Source organism: Stegostoma tigrinum, chromosome 14, assembly GCF_030684315.1.
Source record: "Stegostoma tigrinum isolate sSteTig4 chromosome 14, sSteTig4.hap1, whole genome shotgun sequence".
Classification (NCBI taxonomy): Eukaryota; Metazoa; Chordata; class Chondrichthyes; order Orectolobiformes; family Stegostomatidae; genus Stegostoma; species Stegostoma tigrinum.
Window position 1 is genome coordinate 19,594,489 of NC_081367.1, and position 27,419 is coordinate 19,621,907.

General features: G+C 38.4%; 1 protein-coding gene across 8 annotated transcripts in view; it reads right to left on the bottom strand.

Moving 5' to 3' along the window:
* cab39 (calcium binding protein 39) overlaps positions 1–27,419 on the bottom strand; it is a 69,175-nt gene that overhangs the window by 10,992 nt on the left and 30,764 nt on the right. For all 8 annotated transcript variants that reach the window (XM_048541601.2, XM_048541599.2, XM_048541600.2 and 5 more), the window contains 3 exons: positions 25,331–25,471; positions 7,963–8,127; positions 2,432–2,550 (listed from right to left, as the gene is read on the bottom strand). In XM_048541601.2, coding sequence (XP_048397558.1) covers positions 2,432–2,550; positions 7,963–8,127; positions 25,331–25,444 — 398 coding nt within the window. In that variant the 5' untranslated portion in view covers positions 25,445–25,471. The remainder of the gene's footprint in view (positions 1–2,431; positions 2,551–7,962; positions 8,128–25,330; positions 25,472–27,419) is intronic.

The window sequence follows — 27,419 nt, forward strand, 5'->3', positions numbered from 1 at the left end:
TGAACTTCTGATTACTTATTAACTCCTGTTTGCAACTAATCATTGTGCTATAAAGCAAATGAGTACAGTATCCACTTTTCTTTCAACCAAGACTACAGTATTATATTCATCAATGGAAATACAATTTTTAACAGTACCATTTCATTTGTACACATTGCAAAGAACAAATTCTTAAAGCTACAAAAAAATTCCTTTACAGAGTCTTTGGATTGCTTCAAGGAAATATCAACACATTCAAATTTGGACAGTTTAACAATTATTTTTAAAATCTACCTGGGTAGAACAAAATGCAGTGTCTTAATTAATGCATTAGTAAATTTACTTAAAATATAAACAACCTAGGCTAGAAGAATCTCATGCATTAAATTACTCTAACAAGAGTCTTTGATGAATAATATTCAAAATCCAGTTCATAGCAGTAAAATTTTACACTCATCGAAATCTAGAAAATAGGAGGTGGTCATCCTACATGATCATGGCTGATCACTGAACTCAGTATGCTGTGCCCACTTTCTCTTGATATGCTTTGACTCCTTTCCTCCCAAAAACTACATCAACCTCCTTCTTGAAAATATTCAGTGCTATGACTAATAGTCCTAAATGGCCTACCTTACATTCTTAAAAAACTGTGACCTTCCCCCACCCCAAGTTATGGACTCCCAGAAACCATCATTTCTGCATTTCCCCTGTCCACTTCTTTCAGGATTTTTTAGGTTTCCATGAGATAATACCCCTCATTCTTCTCAACTCCAATGCATATAGTCCTAACCAAACTAGTCTCTCTATTTGAGACTGCCATCCCAAAAATCTGTCTGGTAAAATTTTGTTGCACTCTTACCACAACATCCTTCCTCAAAGGAGAATCAAAAGTGCACACACTATGCCCAGTGTGGTCTCACCAGGGCCTGTAACAATTGCGGCAAGACATCCTTCTCTTGTAATATATTATTTGTCTTCTTCATTGTCTGATGCACCTCCATACTTATATGCATGCTTGCAGCTCAGACACCCAGGACTTGATGCACTTCCCCTTTCCACTCATATTAATTTGCCTTCCTGTTTTTGCTACTAAAGTGAATAACCTCACATTTAGCCATTATACTTGATCTGCCATGCATCTCCCCACTCTCAAATTGTGCAAATCACACTAAAGCATCGATGCATCCTCCTCACAGTTCACCTTCCCACCAGACTTTTTGTCATCTTAACTTGGAGATATTACATTTTGTACCCTCATTTAAATCATTATATTTATTAATATATTGTGATTAGCTAAAGTTTACTCTATGAAGTGTGATGCAATAGCTTGAGACCAACATCCACTCCAGCATTACACACAGGCATTTTTCTACAAATTAAAGAGAGAAGCATAACCACCTAATTGCTGAGGCACTGATTCAAAATCAGTATTTTCAAACTAGCCTTCCTAGACTGGGATGCTAGTAACAAATAAACCTTCATTTTCATTTAAGTGCTGACGACTGTCTGTCGTCTGATCAGAGTTTAAAAATAAAATGCAAGCAGGAATTACTTATAAACTTCACGCGGTGCTTGGGTTAAAAGGGGTAAAACAATGTTGAATATAACTACTTGTCTAACATATTGGAGGTTACACTTAGGAAAATCATAGCATCCATTGTAACAGCAACTCAAAACCACTTTTCAAAGTTGGTGTTTTCAGTATTCTTGAATCAGCTGATGAGTATTCTAAAACAGCTGTGAGATTCGTACAAACATGAAGAGTGTATACTCGCAAAGAGAAAACTGACACTATCAGTAAGTGACAGAAAGCAGCAGCCAAAGATGGTGCTTCAGGAAGGTGTGCATTTAAAAAGTTCAGACTTTTAGACTTTTAGGCAAAAAACAGCCAATCATTTCACTCAAAGCTGCTCTCCTCACCAAAGAAAACAGAGGCTGGCCCCTGGATCTGGCTTTACACTGCCATCCTTCCATCAACACACTACTGCTGGTGACAAGTGACTGTCTCTCAGTGTTGACCTTGCCCTCTGCAATTCTCCTCTTAACCGAAATAAGAAACACAGAAGAACCATAGAGCCCCACAGTGTAGAAGCAGGCCATTCGGCCCAACAAGTCCACACCTCCCCTCCGAACAGCATCCACCCAGACCCATTCCCCTATTCCTACATTTCTCATGTCTAACCCAACTAACCTAAACATCCCTGGGCTCTACAGGCAATTTAGTATAGCCAATCCACCCAATCTGCACATCTTTGGACTGAGGGGGGAAACCGGAGCACCCGGAGGAAACCCATGCAGACACGGGAAGAATAGGCAACTATCTGTGTGGAGTTTGCACGAGGCTGGAATCAAACCCGGGTCCTCGCTGCCCCATAAATAGACTATAATTTTCTTCCTCAGATAACCAAGTACACGTAACAAAATTACACATGCAAGAAAAATTTCTACACACCCTTTCAGTAACATGAACAATATATTTTGCTGAGTACAGATATATTCCACAGTTGGAGTCCGTGTCCCAATCTGCCTTCTCAAAATGTTGTTGAAAATCTGAGCCACGTCTTTCTTGCCCTGTGAAAAGCAAGAAAAGCTGTGAGTAAAGACGGAGAGATCAAGAATACAGGCATGGAATAGTTTCATAAAATACAAGGAAAAAGTGAACTAACAGTTTTGGGTTTCTGGAAAATGACCAGAAGGTAATTGACTTGTATAAACTTTATTGACACACTAGAGGGCATGTTCAGCGCTTTCCCTTCCTTCACACTGAGAAAGCAACAATTACATCCACCATGATAAATTAACCCTTGAAACACTACATTAAGACAGAAACTGCACTATTTGATTGAAGTAATTTTTTTTCACTCATCTAAACAACACCACCCATCAACACAGCTTTGTGTTTCTTAATACAGGAATACTGGAACTAACATGAACTGCAAAGTAATCTGTGAATAGCTGCATTGGCAACATCTGCATTTTATGCAGCAAAGTTCATTTTCCACAAAACCACCTTAAAGGGGAAATAAATAAATTGCACCTTCAGTAGCAAAGTGTTTTGTCCATGTGACCAGACAAAAATTAAATGCCAAGACCTGCATACAATTTTAGTATCCAAATTATTCTCAAAATCATAATTCAAGCATAAATGAATCTTAGCTCAAAATCACCCATACTAAGCAATGAAGTATTAAATCAAAGGGTTCTGTACAGGATCCACCAAAGGAGTCATGGTTAGGAAGAAAAAGTGGATAAAAATTTGAATCAATATATCAGAGACAAAGTTCTGAGCCAGGCTTGGATTTAAGCACTAATACTTCTACAATTACAACAAGTTACAAACTGCTTACAGCACAGGAGAAGACTGGGCTTCTTAATCCATGTCTATGTTATGCTCCATCCAAGCTTCTCTGCTTTATCCTTCTTACAATAACCATTATTACTATTTCCTTCTATTCACTTCATAATCTTGCATTTTTCAAACTTTCCCTTAAAAGCATCCACATTATTTCCCTCAACAACAACTTGTGGTACATGACGCATATTCTATGCTGAATTCCTAATTGTATGCACTAGTAACTTGTATTTTTGGCTCCAGGTCTGCTCTCGCTTGCAGGTGAAAATACCTTCTCGATATGTACCTACCAAATCATTTCATAATCTTAAAGACGTCGACCAGTCATCCCTCTTCTCTTTTCTAGAAGTCTGTCCCACTTTCTTTAATCATTTCCAAACAGACAATCTCTCAGGTCTGGTATCATTCCAGTAAACTGTTTTCATACCTCTCAGCTGCTAAATGATTTTTACATCACATCAGAACTGTTCACAGTCCTCCAGGGGTGCTCTATGTTAAATACAACATCTGCTTTCAATTTTAATACCACCCCAAGAGTTAATGCTTCAAGTCCAGTGACACTTCAGAGCTGAACAGTTCTGATGCTGATACTGCCAGACCTGCCGAGTTTCATCAGCAATTCCTGATTATTATTCCAATTCTGTAATTCATTACGCTAAGGGTCTTAAGACTGGATGTGAGCTTGCTCGCTGAGCTGGGAGGTTAGTTTTCAGACGTTTCATCACCATTCTAGGTAACATCATCAGTGAGCCTCCAATGAAGCGCTGGTGTTATGTCCTGCTTTCTATTTATCTGTTTAGGTTTAAATAGAAAGCGGGACATAACACCAGCGCTTCATCGGAGGCTCACTGATGATGTTATCTAGAATGGTGACGAAACGTCTGAAAGCTAACCTTCCAGCTCAGCGAGCAAACTCACATCCAGAAACTCAACCCGAGCTACAAATCTTCTCAAAACTTCCTAGTACTTAAGTCTATTCGGGGTCTATGTGTAACACTCAAGTGCAATGCAGAGCGACAGTGATACAGTGGTGAGCATAGCTGCCTTGAAGACCTGGTTTGATTTCCAGCCATCGCAAGCTTACGACTTTAAATCAAACAGAAAAAAACCCAAAGCCAAATGAATTGGATCAGTCGTTGACTTGTTCTGAAAATATCAGGGTTTCATTCTTTGAGAGACACATCCGTCAAATTGTTCTGACTTTCCTCTCATTATTGGTTTGCCTGTAGAGAGTTTTGCCTACTTTTATAAATATTCCTTTGTTACAGTTTTATCACATGTCCATTTGGGAAAATGGATATTTTATTTTCAATGGAATATGGACAATTTACTTTGATAAAGTTGAGTTAAAGACCAGGTGACTTTGTTCGAGCTTTCTATAGAGAGAGGGACTGTTGCATGTCTGCCTGTGGAACATTATTAAATGCAAAGGATCTTTTGGAGGATCTTCCAGGGAAGAGACACAAGGATGCAGGAGATCACTTGTGCAACTAATGGTTACAATCATCAGGATTTTTACAGAAACTCAATACAATGTTCATTTCAAGGCCAGGGTAACCAAAATGTGAAGGAACCACTTTACCACAAGTAGGTGCAAAACACAATAATTTATTCTCCCATTATTTCAATAGTGTATGGTATTAAATCATTAGTGAGACTACTGATGTGGTCACAAGGCAGTTAGCAAAGATCTTACTGCTCTAAGAACAGCATGGATAGACTACCTGGGAAGAGATCTTGACCAGAAATCAGAAAAAGCCCTGTCTTGGGGGGAAAAAAAACTGAGATTTGTCTTGCTCCAGCAAATCATCATTTTGACTACAGGGGGCTGATAACAGCTCTCAATGATTAAATTCCAGAAATGGGCATTTTTTCAAGTACCACTGTGAGTTCATCATTATCAGAATCTTAACCTCCTTTTTCCCTTTCTTGAACTGACAAGAGAAATTTTAGGCCTGTAATACCTGTGATGTTGTTCTTAGATTACTTAAAGTCCATGTTTCACTAAGCGTACACGGCATCTTTACAAAATCATCTTTCCTTGTGAGAGAGAGATATGAAAGAGAGGAGTAGGTGCTAGTTGCAACTGCATTTCAGATGTTGTTAACAATAAACATTTATTCTTTCTTTTGATCCAAACTTACAAATGTTGTGCATTTGATCTTTAAAGGCACAGCGCCCAGCGGTTAAAACATCCTCAGACATGCATCTTTGTGCAGTCAAGGGGCAGGAAAAAGGCAGAAATAATCCTACATCTCTCCCTTCTCCACAACATCATAGAAATGCATTTTTCTAATGTCTCTGTCTTCCCAATTTATTTATCCTGGCTTCTTTTCTAAGCTTATGGTGTAGTATTTTGCCATTCTGTGCTTGTGAATCTGGTTAGTTAATGTGATACATTTCTCCATGAAACTACTAACACAATTTTAAATGCTTCACATACTGTTGTTCTAATTACATGTCTAAACAAATTTTCTAGTTCATTTTTCATGATTTCATTCTCAATCTTTTAAAATGAGCATTTTTCCAAAGCATTACTTTGGCCTCACATTACTCATGTCCGTTTCAATCTTGACTTTCAACTCAATTATGCCATGATGGTTGTTGCCTGGACATTCTCCTATTCTTATCTGTTTTGGTTCATTTGTCATTACCAAATCCATCAGTATTTATTGGGCTAGTAATATAGTGGACAAGAAAATTAGACTTGCAGCCTGTTGAAAACTGAATTTTCCATGCCCCTCAACCTTCCAATTTACTTAACGTGAAACTTTCACAATTATTATTCTATTTTACAAACTTTAGTGGCAGAGTACCAGAGGCAACAAGATTTTGTTAAAAGTAGTTTTTTGACCCATCCTTCAAACAATATAAAAGGTAAACTCTGAAGTATACTTTGTTAGACATCCTGCAGGCTCTTATTCTTATTTGTTCCTCCACGTGTTACATAATTATTACACACGTTCAGCTCTTAATGGATCAAACAGAACAGAGCTACGTCCTAAGTATTAGAGCAAGGGAATTGGAAGGTGGTGGTTTAGATGGCTGTGTGGAAGAAGAACCTGAGGAAATATTTCTTAGTATTATTTTAAATGTTAAAAGTTGGGAGTTGAACTGGAAGAAGCCCAAGTTACCTGAACTTTGCCTGGAGCACAAATAATGATAAGAATGCTACTTACTCATGGTTCATTCAAAGACGTTATAATAAGATTTAAAATAGTTTCAAAATATTTGCCTTGGATAAGGGAATTGTTATTTGATCCAATTGGTAAATAATATCCACAATTAAAATTTTGTAGTAAAACAATACAAGTATCAAGTTGTTTTCCACACTGACCCATGAATCCAATAATTAGTTGAATGATTAAATGTGCAAGTATTTCAAGTAAAAATTAACTAGAAACACATTAAAATGCCAGGCATCATTTGCTGCCAATAATCAACTTTTAAAACTATTTTAGCTGCACAGTACCAGAGGCAACAGGATTTTGTTACATAGATTTTTTGACCCAACCTTCAAACATCTTACCGCAAAGGTCAAAGTAAAAGGCAAAGCTCTAAAGTGTGCTTTGCAAGGCATCCTTCAGTCTTTTATAAGCTACTTCCTATGGATTCCTCAAAAGCCAAGAGTTGAATTCACAGTAAAAACCACACCTTACAGGGGCAGATCAGAAGTGGGCATCCAAGCAATCATCTAATTAGATAAAAAAACCAACTACACAACAAAGAGTTCAATAAAGGAACTCCCCCACAACAGCATCACCGAAATTAAATTACTAGCAGTTTAACCTGAATATTCCAACAGCACAATCAAGGTAATAATCGATATACAGTAACACTTGGAAAAACAAGCTTTACAAGTTAATTTTTCAATTGACCAGAGCAGCTTACTGTTCATAAACTTCAAAAATTTGATTTTCATGAAGTACTCTCTCAGTGATAAAAGTACTCCTTTCTCTGGGGAGAGAACTTTTTTTCTTACTTCCTTTTAAAGCAAGTTATTGAAAAACAATTTTGTCGTAGAACAGTGTAATTTTATTCACGTAGTTACCACATCCAGGTACCAGTAGTTCTCCAATAATGTGACAGTTGTGTTCTTATGTAACCTCGCGCTGTAGAAAAATTGCACTATAAAAAAAATCGCCATTAGAAATCACATTATAGGGAAAACGCTATACCTGTAACTGCAGAAAATTCACATTATCCAAACAGTGTCCTCTATTCATCAATCACGTTACAGCCAATTTGTGTCAACAAAACATCTTATAGCAGAACTAGCAATATTCCACTTCTGAGGAAGGGTCACCAGACCTGAAACATTAACTCTGACTTTTCTTCACAGATGCTGCCAGACCTAAGCTTTTCCAGGAACTTCTGTTTTTGTTTCAGATTTACAGCATCCACAGTTCTTTCCGTTTTTACTCCGTTCAGATGTCGGGCAAAACAGTTGTTCTTCTGCTTTTGGCTCAGTCAGTTGCTCTCAGAAGGTACATCTAAATCTAACACTTGGAAATCATCCTCTGAACCTCAAATGAATGTTTAATATTTAATGGATTTCTCGAGAAGATGTATTGTACCACACATTTCCAAAGAACAATTATTTTGCATGTTTAGACTATTTTTCTTCTCACCTCAAAGTCAATGAGTTGTAAATCTGCTATCAAAGTGCTGAGGAGGCCACTGTTGTACAGCTCCTGAGCAAGCTGTGCCACTGTTTCAGTCTGGGGCTCCTTCTCATTTGTACCATACAAGATTTCCTTCATTGCTACTAGATTCTTTGATACTTCTTCTGTGGCCTGGACGAAAAAAAGAGAGAGAGAGACATGTTTAGGAAGCAGGTGCTCCAATACAAACAGATTAACTGAGGCATAAAATCAACAAAGTCCTAGGGAATGGCAAGCATCTTAAGTATTTACACTACCAGTTGCCTTTAAGGTCTGAGATTCCCCTTGAGTCATCCTGCTGGTTTAAAAACATATTGAAACAGAGTTTCTGGTCAGACAGTAAAGTACTGTTTACCATTTCCAACAATTAACAATAAATTAATTGGTGTTCCACTACACGGAACAGGAAGTTAGGAGTTTGGATCTGCAATGTAGTAAGAAGTGAATCCATTACTTGCCAGGTCAACAGCAAGTCAAGCAAAACAAGGAGCCCCTTCTACAAGGTAGATGTAGAGAAAAAGTCTAGTTCTGTTGAATTAACTCCATGCGACATTAAGAACAAACCACTGATCCACATGATCTTAACCGCTGATCTTAACTTTGAAAATGACATCACTGATAAAAACACAAAAATTGTTTCCAGGTACCCACTGAAGATTTAAAAAGAACAACCAATATTTGACTCAATTTCTGCTCATTCAGTACTGGATGCCAGACAATGTCACCATTTAAAGATAGTACAGATATTTAATGTGGTAATGATGGATGACTGCATGACTTGGTAGTGCAGTTAGAAATTGTTTCCCAGAAAAGGGCGTCACGAAGAACGGCTTCACACGAGTAGGGAAGGGAAATTTGGAACACACCTTTTGAGGTTTGGGAGGGGGATCCTTTTAAAGTTAGAAAACTGAAATTTATAGATCGTTTGGAACAATCAAGAAATCAAGGTGGGGAAATTGTACTAAGATTTAGATCACTAGCCTGAATGGTTTTCTGTTTCTACATTAAGAGCAAAAAAAATGATATGCTGAAATGAAACTGCAAAACAACCACTATGAGACCGTGGGGTACTCATTTCAAATCAGACACTGTCTTATTGAATTTTGTAGCAGGTTCAAAGGCTAAATTCACTCCTACTCTTAATTCCTACATTCATTTACAGAAGGAACGAGTCTAACTTGAGAATGTTGGGGAAAGCTGGAGAGTAAAAGTGAGAGTCTGACAGAGGAACTGGAAATTCAGATTATCAAACGTTTATCTTGCATTGGTTATAAACCACTGTACAACACTTGCACTATGGCCAGCAGTGGCACACATTTTGCAAAATACTTCCCACTGTTTGAAATTGCATTTGAAGACAAGGAATTAAAAAATCTACCATATATATTCCAATTATACCTGTAACTCTGAAATTAATCAATTAGTCTGGCAAATCTTCTTTGATCTGCTTCGAATGTATTTATACCCTTCCTTAAATAAGGAGGCCACTGTGCTCCTGATATGGTCTCATCAGTCCTGAAGAAGGATTTCAGCCCAAAATTTGAGCTTACCTGCACCTCGGATACTGTCTGACCTGCTGTGCTTTCCCAGCCTCACACCTATAGATAAGTGATGAAGCCATAGCCTAAGTAAAACATAAACTCCCTCCTTTTCTATTAAATTCCCCTCATAATAAATGACAACATTCTGTTAACTTTATTAATATCTATGCTGGACCTGTATACAGCCTTTTCTGATTCATGCACTAGGACACCAAGACCTTTTGCATCTCAGAATTCTGAAATGTCTCACCATTCAGATAATGTTTCTTTTTTATTCTTCTTGTCAAGATGGACAATTTCACATAGAACATAGAACAGTACAGCACACTACAGGCCCTTCCGCCCACGATGTTGCGTTGAACTTTTAACCTAAACCTAAGGTCTATCTAACCTCCACCCGTACTTTATACTATCATTTGCCAGACCTTTGCCCACGTATTTAACCTGCTTCAGTTTAATAGCTACCACGGAAATTTGAAGGTGCATACATGAGGATCAATGGTCGGCACAACATTGTGGGCTGAAGGGCCTGTTCTGTGCTGTACTGTTCTATGTTCTATATCAGTAGTTAGAGAATGGCATTTGTGGCAGGCACTAAAAACACTGGCTTTGACCCTTATTTGACAATATTTGACTCAATTTCTGCTCATTCAGTACTGGATGCCAGACAATGTCAGTCACCATTTAAAGATAGTAGAGATATTTAATGTGGTAATAGTGAATTACAGTTAGATGTCATTGACGTACACTGGAAAAACAGATTTAGCATTTGCAGATTACATCAAAAAGCAGCATAAAAATAAGAAATAGGAGGGTGCCAAGAATAGATCCTTGGGGAGACATCAGGGGTAATGATGGGAAAATGGGACAAGAAGCTATTACAGGCAGAAAACATTCTACTGGTCATACTGTCAACTGACCAGATGCAATTTGTTTCTCCCCACAGCTACAAAATAAAGCACAACAGGTCAAGAAAGCTTTTGATAAAAAGTGTCACATCAAAGTTTATTGTGGAAAATAAAAGCTCAAGGTGTAGGAGATAGCATATAGAATAGAGATGCGGATTGAAGTTTAGAACAGAGAGTAGGTATAAATGGATCTCTTTCAGGTTGCCAAGTCATGCACCACAGGCACAGACCTGGTGCTGAACATACTGTTTTAACTTTTATATGAAAGACTTGGAGATGGAATTGTCTGTTTAGGCAAGAACAATAAAAGAAAATTATCCAAAACGGTGAGGAATTATGGAGCTCTGAAATGCAGAAGGATTTCACATTCTTGCACGTGAATCATCAAATACTAGCATTCAGGTATGGCAGATATTTAGGAAATGATGTTATCATGCATCATGAGGAGAATTCAATATAAAGAGAACTTTATGCTTCAATTGTACAGGGCACGAGTGAGACCGCATTTTGAGAACTGTGCGCAGTACTGGCCAGCTTCATTAAAAGGAAGGACATAAATGCATTTGAGGCAGTTCAGAGAACGTTACTAGACTAACACCTGCAAAGCACAAGTTGTCTCATGAGGATACAGTGGAGAAGCTAAGCTTGCATCTATTGGTGTTTAAAAGAGTAAGTGGTAAACTGATTGAAACTAAATCCTGAGGAGTCTTGACAGGATAGATGTGGAGAGGATGCTTCCACTTATGGGAGAATCTTCAAGGGATTCCCGTTTAAAATCATTGGTCACACTCTCTCAAAAGAGATAACAGTTTGGAGCTGGAGGAGTACAGCAGGCACAGCAGCATCAGAGGAGCACGAAACTACTTCCACTAGCTGCCTGGCCTGAAAAATTCTTGAATATTTTGAACACAGATAGATCTGTGTTAAGCAAGGGGCTATAACATCATTGGCATAGGCAGGAAATGTGGATCTGAGGTTTCTATGTGATCAGACATGATCTTATTGAATGGCAGAACAGGCACAAGGGAGTGAATGACCTACTTCTGTTCCTAATTCACATGTCAGTCATATGCTCACATCAATTACTTCAGAGCAACTAATCAATAAGTAACACACAGAAAAATAAAGTGATAGTCGGAGTTACATGTATAAATTTTGGATTGGGGGCTTGAACCCACAATTCTGTTATTTACACATATTTCTATTGAGCCAAGTATGAAATTAGTCATGAAAAAGTGCTCTCCTGTTACCAAAGCAACCCATACTAATTCAAGTTCTTGAAGCTGTCAGAATCAATTTCTTGAAAACTGAAGTTACGCCTCATTTATCCCATAAAACTTGCAAGCTCCCATTAATAGTTTCACATTGACATTTTGTTATTGCCATTTTAAAAGGTCAGAGAAGTGGAAGTGAATGTATTACAATATCATGTTTGCCTTCTTAACACTTAAGGTCACTTCAAACTGTAAAGCCAAAGACCTCTTGTGTAACAAACATAATTCCCTGTACACCATCATAAATACAAATTGCTTTAATTTTGTTTGCTATGTAAGTAAGCAATTTAGCAATATGTGAAGGTGTGCTGCCAGTGATCAGAAAAGGACGTATACAAAATATCTTCCAGGCCATTAAAACCGAAGGAACTGTAGATCAGGAACAAAACCAGAACAAAAATCAGAGTTAACGTTTCAGATCCAGTGACCCTTCCTCAGAACGGAGAAAGGAATTCTGAGGAAGGGTCATTGGACCTGAAACGTTAACTGATTTTTCTTCACAGATGCTGCCAGACCTGCTGAGCTTTTCCAGCAACTGATTTTGATCTCAGACCAAATCAGATATCTGTCAATATCAACCAACAATGTCAGAATAATCAAGTTAACAGTTAGCCCAGAAAATCCAGCTGAAAGATGGACAAGAAATAATCATGCTAGTGTAACAGATTGCCAGACATAATGCAGGAGGTTCATTATTGCTGCTTAAAAGGTTATCCAAGCACCACCTATGGTCAAGTACATTTAAGAAATACCAGTGCAGGGTTAAATTCAGAAAGTGGTCCAACTTCCCACGTTACAGCTGTGTGATTGAACTATTCTTTGATTATTCAAGAATTTTTGTTTAAAAGGAGTTTGGTAAAGCTTGTTTGTTATTGACAATGCTTCCATTTATTATTCTAAATTAGTTCTTCGCTTTAGTACTTCCAAATTGGTTTTAAGTGTTTGGAAACAGTTCATAGTGCTTCATATGTATGAAGCCACAAGACATTCTTTTGGAGTCACTTGATCCCATGTGCAATATGATTCTCATGGGTGGAGCGGGAGGGGTATGTTTTAACTGGATGCACTGACTTGTGAAGACCATCCTGAGTGGCACAGGTCAATTACTAAAATAACTCAGATTCAAGATTTAACTGCAATGCATAGTGGTGATGTGAATGCCCAAAGGCAACTTTCCATCATCTGCAGCAATTGTTTGATGGCAAGTGCTGACATATCTCAGAATAACTAACTGATTAAATCAGCACAGGACCATTTTAGTGATACTTTTTTATACATTTTTGTCAGAACAGTGAAATCTTGCAAAAATCCAAATTAATAAACATAGCACAACTTTATAAACTATGAAAAATCTTGTAAACAAATGTGTATAGTCAAGATTAGTCTGATGTACAGCTGAACTGAATGCCAAGTTACAGTCTGCAGTTCAGTGATTTGCACAAGTTCAACATTCTGCAAACTAGCAAGATGTTTGCCCTCCAATACTGACCCAATGTTAAGGCTGCAGTGCAAGCACACAAGCTCAATGTAAGCAAACCATAGATCAGATCAGCAAGTTTTCTGACTGGAGGTTTGATAATCTGTGTATGATATTCATTTTGGGCAACTTTTCATAAATGATTTTATCTAATTTGCTATTCAACATCTACCCAATTCAGCAAGTCATTTCTTGACCAAAGTGCTTTGCGAGTCACCTTCATGAATAATCTCTAACTTTCAGAATAATTCAGACTGATGGGTAATCAATTCTACTTTTCTCTTCTCTCCCAGTGGAAACAAAAGCAATATTAATCTAATCTTATAAATTCTGGTGTACAACTGGATTTACTGAACAAAACAGAAATTTGGGACTGAAACACAGTATAGCACTCTTTGATACAGTGACTGATGCAAGCTTAAAATTTTGATTAAATAAGCATATTTCCCCTCCATCTCTCTGTCTTCTATAAGTCCACAGCTTGGAATGCAGGCTTTGCAAATTTGTAAAAATTTGTTTTTTTTTAAAAAAGCAGGAAATATACTGCCAGTATTTAAATCAGTTCTTCTGCAGAGTTACAAAGGCTTTGTGGTTTACTTAGTTCATAGATGTGTCTAATGTAAGATGCATGAATACCACATCTGCTGTTGCCCACCCCTTAAACGATCATCTGGCTGCATGAATTGCCCTACTCAGAGCATTACTATCAGATGTTGGGTAAAGAGTGATGTATTATTTCCACATGCAGGAATGAGATGGGCAATGCATTACTTTCAGTGCAAGGTGAAACTAGGGCTTCAGCAATTACTGCAGAGATTATGTAAACTGTCAAAGCGAAAACAGAGTTCAAATACACAAACAAAAAAAAACAGCTTGGATTTGCACAGAACAGAAAACTGGCAATAAATTTAAGAACATTTGAGAATTTTACCAAATAAAATGACAAATGTCTTGCCACATATTTAAAGATTTTAAGCTCAGACTAACTTTAGAAGATTCAAAAGCAAGCCCGCCCACAAAGGAAGAGGATGAACTGCTTCTATTACATTTTATGTTATTAGTATTAATTTCAGGTACTGTTCTTATGTTAGTCAATAAACTTTCCTATGACAAAGAACAAGTTAAAGGCTTTGGTGTCACTTCTGTTGCTGTGCTTTAATAAAATGCAATGACTGACTGTGCAAAAGGTTTTTAAATGTACAAAATAAAAATGTGAAAAGCAACACTAATTATATTTGGTGCCCTTCCTTCCAAACTTGACTTCAATAGACAGGCCCTTCAAAGGTGTGTAACGACGACGAAAGTGACAGCAGCAATAGGAAATGATGAGCCAAAAGCGTCACATACATTGAACAATAGATTGAGAACAACATATCATCGACGGATGATTTTTCTTCTCATATGCTAAACAAACTGAACAGTAAAATCTTGTACTTCAAATCTGGGCTTTGCTAACTTGCCAGACTTTGCATTTCTACTTTTATTCCCACAGCTTAATAAAATGATGGCTAAATTGCTGCCTTAACTCAAAGTAACTAGGTAATTATTTTCAATAACATAAGAATATAACAGTGACAATGAAAAGATCTCTCACATTAGTGATATTCTGTGTTGAATCTAACAACACTAACTAAAAAATACAACAGAAAAGAGGGTCAATGAAGACATCTTAAGGGTCCTCATTGTTCAGTGGTCGAGTGCTTGTTTGAGCCAGGAGGCTCCGGTTCACATTCCAGCCGGTCCAGAGGTGTGCAATAATATCTCTGAACACTAATGATCCAAACCAAATGCTCAAAATATTCAGAAGATAGTCCAGACCCCAATGTTTTCAGGTAACTGTTTAGTGCTGCATTTCAGATGCAATTTGATTGATCAAACTACTTGTTGATAATCAAAACAATTTATTCATACACTACAGTTAAAATATGAAAGAAAAATGAATTGACTTAATTGTAACAATCAAAATGCTTAACAAAACAGTAGATACAGAAACTATTACTGATTAACTGTTTCTATAAACATACCCTGGGCAAAGGCAAAGTCAATAAAACAGATCGTGTCACATGCAATGCTGACAGCCCAGGAGGAAAAACATCAAGAGAAAACTAAAGAATGTAACAATAGGGATGTATTGCAGCTTCCAAACTGTGCTGAGACTCCAGCAACAAGTGCTGAAAACTAAAACTAAAAACCTTGGCTCTGTGGAAGCTTGGCCACATTCACTGAGACACATCTATTGATCCAACATTTTCTTTTTAAATACCAAGACCTCTCAAGCTCTTTACCTTAAGTGCTTCCAGTAGACTGCTCATCATTTCTGCCTTAAAAGCTCCCTTAAAAAAAAGGACCAAACACACCTCAAAACTATAGTACTGTCATAACTGGTTAATTAGAAAATATTTCTAAATTCAAGTTCCTACATGCATCTTTTTGCTCAGATGGCTATCGCGACAAATACCTGCTGTTTCATAGAGAAAAGTGTTGAAGTATAAAACTAGTTTCTACGTCTGTGAATTCAATTTCAGCTTTGATAACTTCTCAATAATATTAATTCTACTTTCCAGCCTTCTACCATTTGAGCAGACTGAATAAAAATATCTAGCGGAATGAAATAAAATTCTCATTTACTGAGATCAAACAACTTATCTTAGGATGTGAACACCTTTCCTGCAAACAAATTCTATATCTAAGCCATCATCTGCTTAGCAGCATCATAACCTTGTTCAAAACAGTTTGCTGAACTTCAGAAAGGCCAACTGTATTCCTCAATATCTCTTCTTGGATTTGGAATCCAATAAATGTCAAACACAGGAAGCATTCTGTCAAAGTCTAAAGTTGACATTCCAGGCTCCAAAGCCAGTTTCTTCACTTCGTTTAAAATATTAAGCACGCACCCCTCAGCTTTGGAATATCACCTCATACTTGGATAAGAGATATTGTGACTCTGCCACTGGCTTGAAAAAATAAACAATGAGAATGAATTTCACAGAGTAAATTATTTAGATAGAAGAATGGTTTCAACTAAAGAAAGTATTGAGTCCCAGCAAAATAAATTTAAATGTTGTCAGAGGGAATACCCACACTAACCTTCTTCTGACTGGTCTAGGCATTGCCCTGAGAAATTGAGAAATCACCTGCAATTTGGCAACTGGGCAACACTTGCTATATAATCTTGAGTAGACAAAGAATTATGCTAACCTGTTTAGGGCTGTCCCTCAGGCTTTACATGTTCTGCTACATGTATTAATGCACAAGGACCTGAACTTTGCAAATTGGAAGTAAATATACAGGATGGCACCAGTTTCAAATGTAAAATTGGTTAACAGCTATTCTCTGGTTCATTTTTAAAGGTAATGCCTGGACCAGAGTCAACATGCCTTGTTTAAAGTTTAAACAAGATTGAGTTAACTGTCAGTTATTGACTCATACATTCTTCATGGCAATGATTTTTCCAAACAGAGCTCATTTGTCAAACAATCAGCACTCACCTTTCTTACAGTATAAGTGTTGTTTCCTTTTACTTCGGTAATTTGTCGAGAACAGTCCTGATGACTGCAAGACAGAAGGTTTCTCTCAAATGTGCCTTTTTACAGCAATACACAACTTTTGTCAAACATGTAGGTAGTGGAGTTTTTTTTGACAAGAGATTTTACATATTGAACTCATTTCTTATTTTGCTCAAACAATTTGTACACTTGTCTCTAAAACTGCCATTTCAACTGGGAATACTCGAAGAGAACTCGATACTGAACGCAAGAAACAACCTGCAATTTTACTTATCTGAAAGCCGATCATTGCTAAAGCCCGTAATCAAGCTTTAGAAACTATGAAAAATTTAAAAACACTTTTACAGCATAATTTCAGTTCTAAAATCTTCATTCTTACAATATAAAAGCACAGCATACAAATTCTAGAAAGCAGCAGATTATGAGCATCAATATCTATTGAAAAAAAATTCTTGAGACCACAGCCAGTAATCTTAGGAACTCTGGGATCACAGAAGCACGAGAGGAGCTTCTGACTCCAAGGCAACAGCTATCAATTGAGCCAGAGGAGACAATTAATTGGATGCAAAATAGTTTGGAATATACTACAGATATATTAAGAGTAAAATCTTTAAAAAGCTAGACATCATAATTTCAGGGTATGGCTGACATTCTCGCTGGCAAGCTAAAAATTTATACAACCAAGCAGAAAAAACTATGAATATTAAAGCATCCGAAGAACTGATACTTCAAAAGATTAGAGAGCAATTGTTTGTGTTCGTTCAATGATACTAAAGCACACACTAAGGATTTCATTAAAACATTACAGATGAGCTCCCAAGCCTGCTTGAGTAACAATTCTTTAAAACAAACCAATAGTGTAATAATCAATCACACATTGCTTTGCTTACGTTCGCACACGAGTAAATAATTCACTATGTTAAATACTTTAAATTCAGAATAAATCATATAATCATGCAGTAAAGAGGGCATTTCGTCTATCAAGTCGGCACCATCAAAACTATGCTAAATCTACATTTAGCCCATTTATCAGTCCACAGTTTTGAAGACTATGACAGTAAGTGCATTGAGTATAGGAACTGGGAGGTCACGTATAGGATAACAAAGTGTGAAGCTGGAAGAACACAGCAGGCCAAGCAGCATCTCAAGAGCACAAAAGCTGACGTTTCAGGCCTCGACCCTTCATCAGAGAGCCTAGGCCCAAAACGTCAGCTTTTGTGCTCCCGAGATGCTGCTTGGCCTGCTGTGTTCTTCCAGCTTCACACTTTGTTATCTTGGATTCTCCAGCATCTGCAGTTCCCAGTATCTCTGATCATGTATAGGACATGGGTTAGGCCATTTTTGGAATAGTTGCATTCAATTCTGGACTCTGCTATAGAATGGATGTTGTGAAACTTAAAAGGGCTCAGAAGATGATTTACAAGCATGTTGCCAGGATTGGATGGTTTGAGCTGTAGGGAGAGGCTGAATAGGTTGGGGCTATTTTCTCTGGAGCATCAGAGGGGTGACCTTATAGGTGTTTATAAAATCATGAGAGGCACAGATAGGGTTAACAGTCAAGGACTTTTCCCCAGGGTAGGGGAGTCCAAAATTAAAGGACATAGGTTTAAGATGAAAGTGGAATGATTTAAGAGAGGCCTAAGGGGCAACTTTTTCACAGAGGGTGGTGCATATATAGAACGAACTGCCAGAGGGAGTGGAGGAGGCTGGTACAATTAAAACATTTAAAAAGAGATCTGGATGGGTATGCAAATAGTGAGGGTTTAGAGGGATTTGGGCCAAATACTGGTAAATGGGACTAGATCAATTTAGGATATCTGGTCAGCACAGACGAATTGGAGAGAATGGTCTGTTTCCATACTGTACTATTTCCACGCTCTACTATGACTATTTCAAATGCTTATCCAAGTACTTTTTAAAAGGTTGTGAGGTTTTACATCTCAACTACCCTCAAGGCAGAACACTGAAGATCACACGATTCTTCACCTCCTATCTTTCACCATAAAATTATGCCCTCTTGTTATTTACAGATCCTTCAACTCAGGGGAACTGCTGCTTTCTATCCACTCTGTACATGTCCCTTATAAATTCACCCCAATACTGAAGTGGCTATCACATTTGCCTAACATGCAAGAGGTCCCTAGTTCAAACCCAAGCAGAAACAGTGATGCGGCCTTGGTATTACATGCGGGGTTCTTCGGGTGCAGTAGCAATGCCCCTATGTCTGAGCCAGAAGGCCTAAGTTCAAGTTCCACTTTCTCAAAAATATCATAATGCATCTGGACAGGTTTATTAAAGAAAGTTAGCTTATAATCTTACAGAACTCAATCAGATCTATTCTCAACCTTCTCTGTCCAAAGAAAATAACCTGAGCTTCAAAACTAAAGTGCTCCATTCAGCAACATCCTGGTGAATCTCCTCTGTACCCACTTCAGCGCAATCACATTCTTCTTATAACAGTGCATAAAAATTAGTGTAAAGTTATGACATAAATCGCTTTCTTACGACTCAGTCACTACAACCAACTCAAATCCTTCACAATGCTCATCCAAAATACCAGCCCATGAGGGCAAGGATGATAGGTGTGGTATTTGGGGTGGATGGGCCCTTTACAGAAAAATCAGATTTAAATGCCTATGTAAATTCTTGAATATCCTACACTCTCTACATTCATATGTCACCACAGACAGAAATATCGCAGTTCTTTTTGCATACATACCATAATACTTAGGCAGACTGAAAAATAAAATCCTTTCTTCATTAAAACAGATTTCCTGAAGGGACATGAAATGTAGTACTTAACCAGCTTCACTTAAGTATTTTGCCTTGCACGTTCTCAATCATTATTAGTAACATTTCTACTTTCGAGGGAAGCTTGTTTAAAGAGAAGTTGCATCAAATATCAGAATGGTTCAAGTTGAGCTGGCTCTGCCAAACAATTTCTCTGCAGTCATTATACATTCAGCAAGTAATAATGCTTTCCTTCACCCACTTCCTTCCCTTCACCCAGCAATGCTGTGCAGTCTCCCCTCGCTGGCTGTTGTAACAGGACTACTCAGAACAGAAAATCAATTCATCTCTTTCAACTTGCAATTACTTCAACTACTCTTCTTTAAAACTGATTTTAAGCATGTTGATGCAGGTGCAACAGCCCCTTCTCTTTAAATTTAATTCAAGGTGAAAACGTCAGTACAAAGGAAGGCAACGGTTTTAATTAATGGGATTCGTTGGCAACATCATGCACTTCAGTCACAATTAAATCAAGTATATCCTCTTTGTAATGCGATTTGTTTTTGTCTGCATATACAGCGCTGAACTCCACACAACATACTTTTGACAAAACCAAGACAAACACCATGAAACACAAGATGTTAATGCCTTCAACCACCAAAAGACTGGTACCTAAAGGAATTGAAAAGATTGGTGCCCAAATTCTCAGTTACATTTACAACTTCAGGGACAGTCTAAGAAATGTAATTTCAAGAAATTATATCTACTTATATCTGTTTTCAACATTAATTCATGGTATTTTGCATTATAGACAAAGCCAACATTTATCGCACATTCTTAACTGCTCACTCTGATTGTGATGACAAGTGCTTTCTTGAACGGCTTCAGTTCACAAGACAGTCTTAGAAAGGGAGCTCCAGGATTCTGACTGAGCAGCAATGAAGTAAATGCAAATTATTTCAAAGTCAAGATGGTGTGTGACTTGAGTGAGTAATTACATGTGGCGATGTTCCCATGAGCTTGACGCCCTGCTCTTTCTAGGTGGCAAAGTTGCAAATTTGGGATGCACTATCAAATAAGCTTTTGTAAGTTGCTGCAGAGAATTTTCTAAATGGCACACATTGCAACCATATTGCACTATGGTGGAGACAGTGAAAGTTTAGATGTGTTGAGTGAGGTGACTACCAAGTGGGGATCTTTGTCCTGGATGGATTTGAGATCCACGAATGCTGCTGAAACTGTACACATCCAGGTTCTTGGTAAGTGCTTAGCAGATTAGTGGCATTCATGCCACAGCCATTCCTGGAGATCACCCAGATCTTAATCTTTAGTATGAGGAACAGTGAATGGAACTCAAGAAAGTTCAATCAAGTTATCCCCACTTCCAATACTATGACGGAGGAAAGGGCATTGAAATCATTTGAAGATGTTAGGTAAACGGCAGCCCCCGAGGAACACCCACAACTACGTCCTTGTATCAAGGACTGACCTCCAGCAAACATATAATCCTCTTGTATTATGCATAAATCCACACAAAGGACACATCAAGTATCGCCAGCGACTTCAAATTGTACTCAGGATCCTTGACACCATACTCGGTAAAAATCATACTGATGTCACTTTTACAAGTTTGCTCTTCTGGTCCAAGATCCCATGGGAAATTGAGATTATAAAATGGCTGAATTTGAATTTAAGAATGACATAATTTTGTCAAAACCCAGGTCTCCAACTTAAATAAAGTCAATCACACAAGTAAGAGGGTCAGGTTTACAGAATCCCCACAGTGCAGAAAGAGACCATCTGGCCCATTATGTCTGCACAATCCCTCCAAACAGCACTGCAGGTTAGAGTCAACTGTCTCATTCAAAAGATGGCACTTCCAATTGCACATGACCTGCTCAGTTTAAGATTTTTTGTGCTCAAGCCCAGGAGTGGATTCCTACTAAATAAACCACAACTGACACTATGACAGTAGACAGAGTCACAGAGCAACTCATCCGCACCAACCAGATATATATTTTGACTTAGTCACATCTGTCAGGATTTCACCCATATTCATATTCTCATCAAGATGCCTTTTAAATGTTGCGATTGTATTTGCTTCCACCACTTCCTCTGTCAGCTTGTTCCATACACAAAGCACCCTCTGCCTGAAACCATTACCCCTCAGGTCTTTTTTAAACTTTTCTCTCTCATTTTAAACTGAGCCCTCTAGTTTTGGACTTCCTCACCCTAGGAAAAAGGCCTTGGCTATCCATGCCCCTCATGATTTCGTAACCCTCAATAAGGTCACCCCTCAGCCCGGAGGCTGAAAAGCTTTTGACCAGTTCAAAAGTAGGGATTTATTTTTATTTATTCACAGAATGTGGGCATCACCGGCTCAACCAGCATTTACTGCTCATCTCTAGCTGTAGTTGGGAAGGTGATAGTGAGCTGCTTCTCGAACCGCTGCAGTCCATTTGGTATAAATAGTGCACAATGCCAGCAGGGAGGAAGTTGCGGGGTTTTGAAAAAGGAACACTGAAGAAAAGCAATATATTTCCAAGCCAGGATAATTAATGGCTTGAAGGTGAACTTGTAGGTGGTTCTTTTTCCTACCTATCCACTGCTTCTCTTTCTAAATTGCAGTTACTGTGGGACTGGAAGGTGTTGTTGAAGCTGCCTTGATGCATTTTTGCAGTAGATTTTTCTATACGGTACACAATGCTGCTGCTGAACAAACTGTGGAGGAGTGAGTAAACATTGTGGATTTGGCGCCAGTCAAGTCGACTACTTTGTCTTGGCTGGCACCAAGCTTGACTGTTCTTGTAGCTGCACTCATCCAGGTAAGTGGGGAATATCCCATCACACTCATGATTTGTGTTTTGCAAAGCCTGTCCACCATCTACAAAGTCAAATGGTGAGTAACTCACTGTAGGATTCCTAGTCTTTTACCTGATATTTTGGAATAAATTTACATGGCTAGTCCAGTTCCACTCTAGTCATGGGCAACCCTAAGGATGTTGACAGGAGCTAAGGAATGGTCATTGCCTGGCACTTAAGACCATAAGACATAGGAGTGGAAGTAAGGCCACTCGGCCCATCGAGTCCATTCTGCCATTTAAATCATGGCTGATGGGCATTTCAACCCCACTCCCCTGCACACTCCCCATAGCCCTTGATTCCTTGTGAGATCAAGAATTTGTCAACCTCTGCCTTGAAGGCATCTAACTGCACTCCGTGGCAATGAATTCCACAAGCCCACCATTCTCTGGCTGAAGAGATGTCTCCTCATTTCCGTTTTAAATTTATCCCCTCTAATTCTAAGGCTGTGCCCACGGGTCCTAGTCTCCCCGCCTAACGGAAACAACTTCCCAGCGTCCACCCTTTCTAAGCCATACATTATCTTGCAAGTTTCTATTAGATCTCCCCTCAACCTTCTAAACTCTAATGAATACAATCCCAGGATCCTCAGCCGTTCACTGTTCGTTAAACCTACCATTCCAGGGATCTCCGTGAGAGTCTCCGCTGGACACGCTCCAGGGCCAGTATGTCCTTCCTGAGGTGTGAGGCCCAACATTGGACACAGATTTCTAAATGGGGCCTAACTAGAGCCTTATAAAGTCTCAGAAGCACATCGCTGCTTTTATATTCCAACCCTCTTGAGATAAACGATAACATTACATTCGCTTTATTAATCATGGACTCTACCTGCAAGTTAACTTTGAGAGAATCCTGGACCAGTACTCCCACATCACTTTTTACTTCTGCTTTACAAATTTTCTCACCGTTTAGAAAATAGTCCATGCCTGTATTCTTTTTTCCAAAGTGCAAAACCTTGCATTTGCTCATGTTGAAGTTCATCAGCCTGTCTGAATCTTTCTGCAGCTTCCCGACCTCCTCAGTACTACCTGCCTGCCCACCCATCTTCGTATCATCGGCAAACTTCGCCAGAATGCCCCCAGTCCCTTCATCCAGATCATTAATATATTAAGGTGAACAGCTGCAGCCCCAACACTGAACCCTGCGGGACACCACTCGTCACCGGTTGCCATTCCAAGAAAGTGCCTTTTATCCTAACTCTCTGCCTTCTGTCAGACAGTCAATCCTCAATCCAAGCCAGTAGCTCACCTTGAACACCATGGGCCCTCACCTTGCCCAGCAGCCTCCCGTGAGGCACCTTATCAAAGGCCTTTTGGAAATCTAGATAGATAACATCTACTGGATTTCCCTGGTCTAACATACTTGTTATTTGTATGACATGAACATTATTTGTCAGCCCAAGACTGGATATTGTTTAGGTCTTGATGTATTTGGACAAGCACTGCTTTAATATCGGAGGAAATGCACAAGGAGATTGCAAATACACGATGTCCAGCACCACTTTTGACATTATGATGGAACAGCGGTTACAGACGAAACAGCTGAAGATGGTTCGGTCTACGACACTATGCTAAGGAACTCTTACAAAGATGTCCCAGAGCTTAGATGACCAACTAACAACTACAGTTCTCTGTGCTGGTTTGTACTCCAACCAGTGGAGAGTTTCCCCATCCTCCCACTGACTCCAGTTTTGCTAGACCTCTTTCATGGCACACTGACAAATGTATTGATATTCATTTTCCCTTTGGAATTCAGCTCTTCTGGCCATGTTTCAACCAAGATGTCATCAGAAGCCGAGCGGCCCTGGCAGAATCCAAACTGATTGTCAGTCAACAGGTAATTGCTAAATGCGTTCAGCTTGATAACACTGTTGTTGACATTTTCCATGACCTTTCTGATGATTGAGGATAGATTGATGGGTCAGTTATTGGCCAGGTTAGATTTCTCCTGCTTTGTGTACAGGACAAAACTAGGTAATTTTCCAGATTGTCAGTTTAATATAACTGCTGTAACTGTCATGGAACAGCACGGCTAGGAGAGCAACAAGTTCTGGAACATACATATTCTGACTATTGCTGGGATGTCTTCCTAATCCATAGCCTCTGCAGTGTCCAGTATCTACAACTGCTTTTTGCTACTATGTGGAGTGAACCAAATTGGCTGAAAACTGGCATTTATGAAACAAAACAACATTCAATGGGGAAATTTTAAATGAAGACATTCTATCGGACAGACTGGCTAAAGATGAGTGCAGTGCTGTTCTGGGTTCATGGGCTAATGAACTCGTTGAATATCTTTATCAATTAAACAACCCAGACGAAGTCCCACCTCTTGTTTACCAGCCATTCTGCATTTGTCAGGAGCTGATGACAAAATAGCGTAGAAGCAAGGCAGTGACAAATGCGTTAAATATGCAGGATATCAGTTTATCACTGGGTCAATAAATTCAACAGTTCCTGTAATTACCAAATTGTGACTACTGAGAAAATGATTGGCGGTATCAAAAGATCCATACACAAATGCATTCAATTTAAAATGGCTGACACATCCCTACGAAAATAGTCAGAGTAAGGATTTGGTGCACAACCATCTAAAATGTGCTGAATAGTTACAAGAACATGTTTCACTGTATGAGAAGCCTACATAATCCTACTGCAGTGTTTAGAAAATTGACAGTTCTTTATTTGCATAAGATGCAGACTCAGCTCTGATTGTAACTGTTAAATTTTTGCTGTAGCTCAGCGTAACAGACTAGCAGTAAATGGATACATGTCTATTTTCAGAATTAGTGAAAGTGCACAAATAGCTAGCCTAAATGTTAGGCAAAATAAACTGCAATAAAAGCATTTAATTGACAACTCTTATTCTTTTATAGCCATTACACCTTCAAAAAATTTCTACCACAAAAGTTCAACAGTAAATTACATTCATTTGCAGGTGCTAAGGAAAATGCTCTGATTGAAGTGTTACTGAAATTCTCATTCAGTACTCAAATAACAAAAACATGAAATGATGTCACATGCTGAAGGCACTGTACCTTTTCTGCCTTTTTATCAGAGATATCTTGTTTTTCTAATACCGCCATGCTCTCCTTTAGATTTTTCACAATGTCCGCTGGAGACTTATGGGATTTGCCAAATGGAAATGGCATTGTTGCCAAAAGAGCAGATTATTTCACCTGAAAATGGCAAAACAAAAATCACTTTAGAATTTTTTTCTGAACGCATTTCAGTATCATAAAGAGAACCTTAATAGTTTAATAACTTTAATTTTTTGACTACTGAAGTATCATTATTCAACTACTTTATATGATTCATGCAAGTTAATCATTTTAAAGAAATGGTTGAAATATAGGCATCATAAGCGACATACATACCTGGTGGTTCCAGATCAGCAAGCAATATAGACAAACTTATTTGAATCAATTTGTTATAATGATCAGTAATCTAAAGCCTTAGCAGCCTTGCCACAAAAACTGAAAAGTCCTTGGTCACCTTCCAGAGGCCCTAGATCCCTTAAGGTGCACTTATCAGTGTGATCTCATTGACAGCTGTCTTGGTAAGGACAAAGCTCAAATAATCCCTGTAGGTTGTGGCCTAAAATAAGTCTCGTGTTTTTTGGAAGTTCCTTTATACTGGGAACTGCATGACTTTGCTCCATGCCTTAACAAATCTAAGCTATGTGAACAAGTCAATAAGCATTTCTTTCCAAAGCTTTTTTTTCCAGATAGTTTGGCTGCAATTGGATAGCATCTCCCACAAACTGTGACATTTGAAGGGCTCCAGAGACTCAAAACTTTCACAAGCATATTTTAAATTTTCAAAAACCCTCAATTAATCACACATTTGTCACAATCAAATTGATGTAGGATGCAAGACCTGCTACCTCAGTGGAAACAATTACACTAGTGTTGCTAGCCAGCTGGGTAATTAGGGAAAGAGATCTTGAAACTTGTTATTTTATTTGCAAAAATACAAAGATAGTCACCTGACCTCAGTGCTCATCTTCACATTGCACTTCCCTGGCCCTCAATCCCCTTACTGTTTCTAAAAAAAAATCAGACCATCTCAATCTTGAATATTCTTAGTGGCCCAGCCTCGACAGCCCTATGCCCATTTCCCGAATTCCACAGATTCACTACCTCGGAGAAGAAATTCCTCCTCATCTTTGTCTTAAATGGGTGACCCGACTGAGATATTGCCTTCTGATCTCATCCTCTCCCACAAGAGGAGAGCTGGGAGATGGTCCTCCAATTTTGGCACTGTCCCCCAGATGATAGTAACCCCGGTGGGTTTTCATGGTAGTCAACAACAGTTTCATGGTCATTGTTGGACTCTTAATTCCAGACTTCAAATTCTGTCACAGTGGAATTCAAACCTAGAATGTTATCAGAGCCTCTGGATCACATCCCCATGACCCTTTTTGATGTCTAGCACTGCTGTTACTGATCCAGGTTTTTACTCTTCTCAAACTGAATATACATTCTACCATGTTAAGGTCACAATTCAAAGCAAGTGTCAGCCTCAATGAATCAAACGTTTTCAGCAGTATAACTAATAAATTATTCAAAAGCTCCGCAAACCACATCCTGTCTAAGAGAAAGCTCTGTTTATCTATCATGTTTGATTCTGACCTATGTGTATCTCTGTCTCCCAACGTATAAGATTTAAAATCACACCTCTCCTTACATTCCCTCATTTTCCCCCAGCCTGGCCATTTCATCCCTCCCCAACTTTCCTCTATTCCATTTTCAACAGTGCAGCCTTAGTAGTCTTCAGATTGACTGCTCAAACAACAGCATTATTATGCCTTTCTCAATTACAGTTAACTTAAAAAAAGATGTTTGAGTTAAGTTTTCAAAATCTGTTTCTCCTCTGTGAAGCAATCTGGGGCATTGTTCTATGTCAAAAGGGCAATAATAAATGCAAGGATTATACTTAAAAATGTAGTACAATTAAGCAGTATCGGAAACAAATTATAAACTCGAAGTCACAAAGCTTAGAAATAGAAAGTGTACAACACTGAAAGAAGGCATTTGTCTCAATGCATCATTCTTTTAAAAAACAAAGCAATTCGTATCAATATATGCATTTAAGACTTGAACTTCCAAAAGATGATTGCAGCTC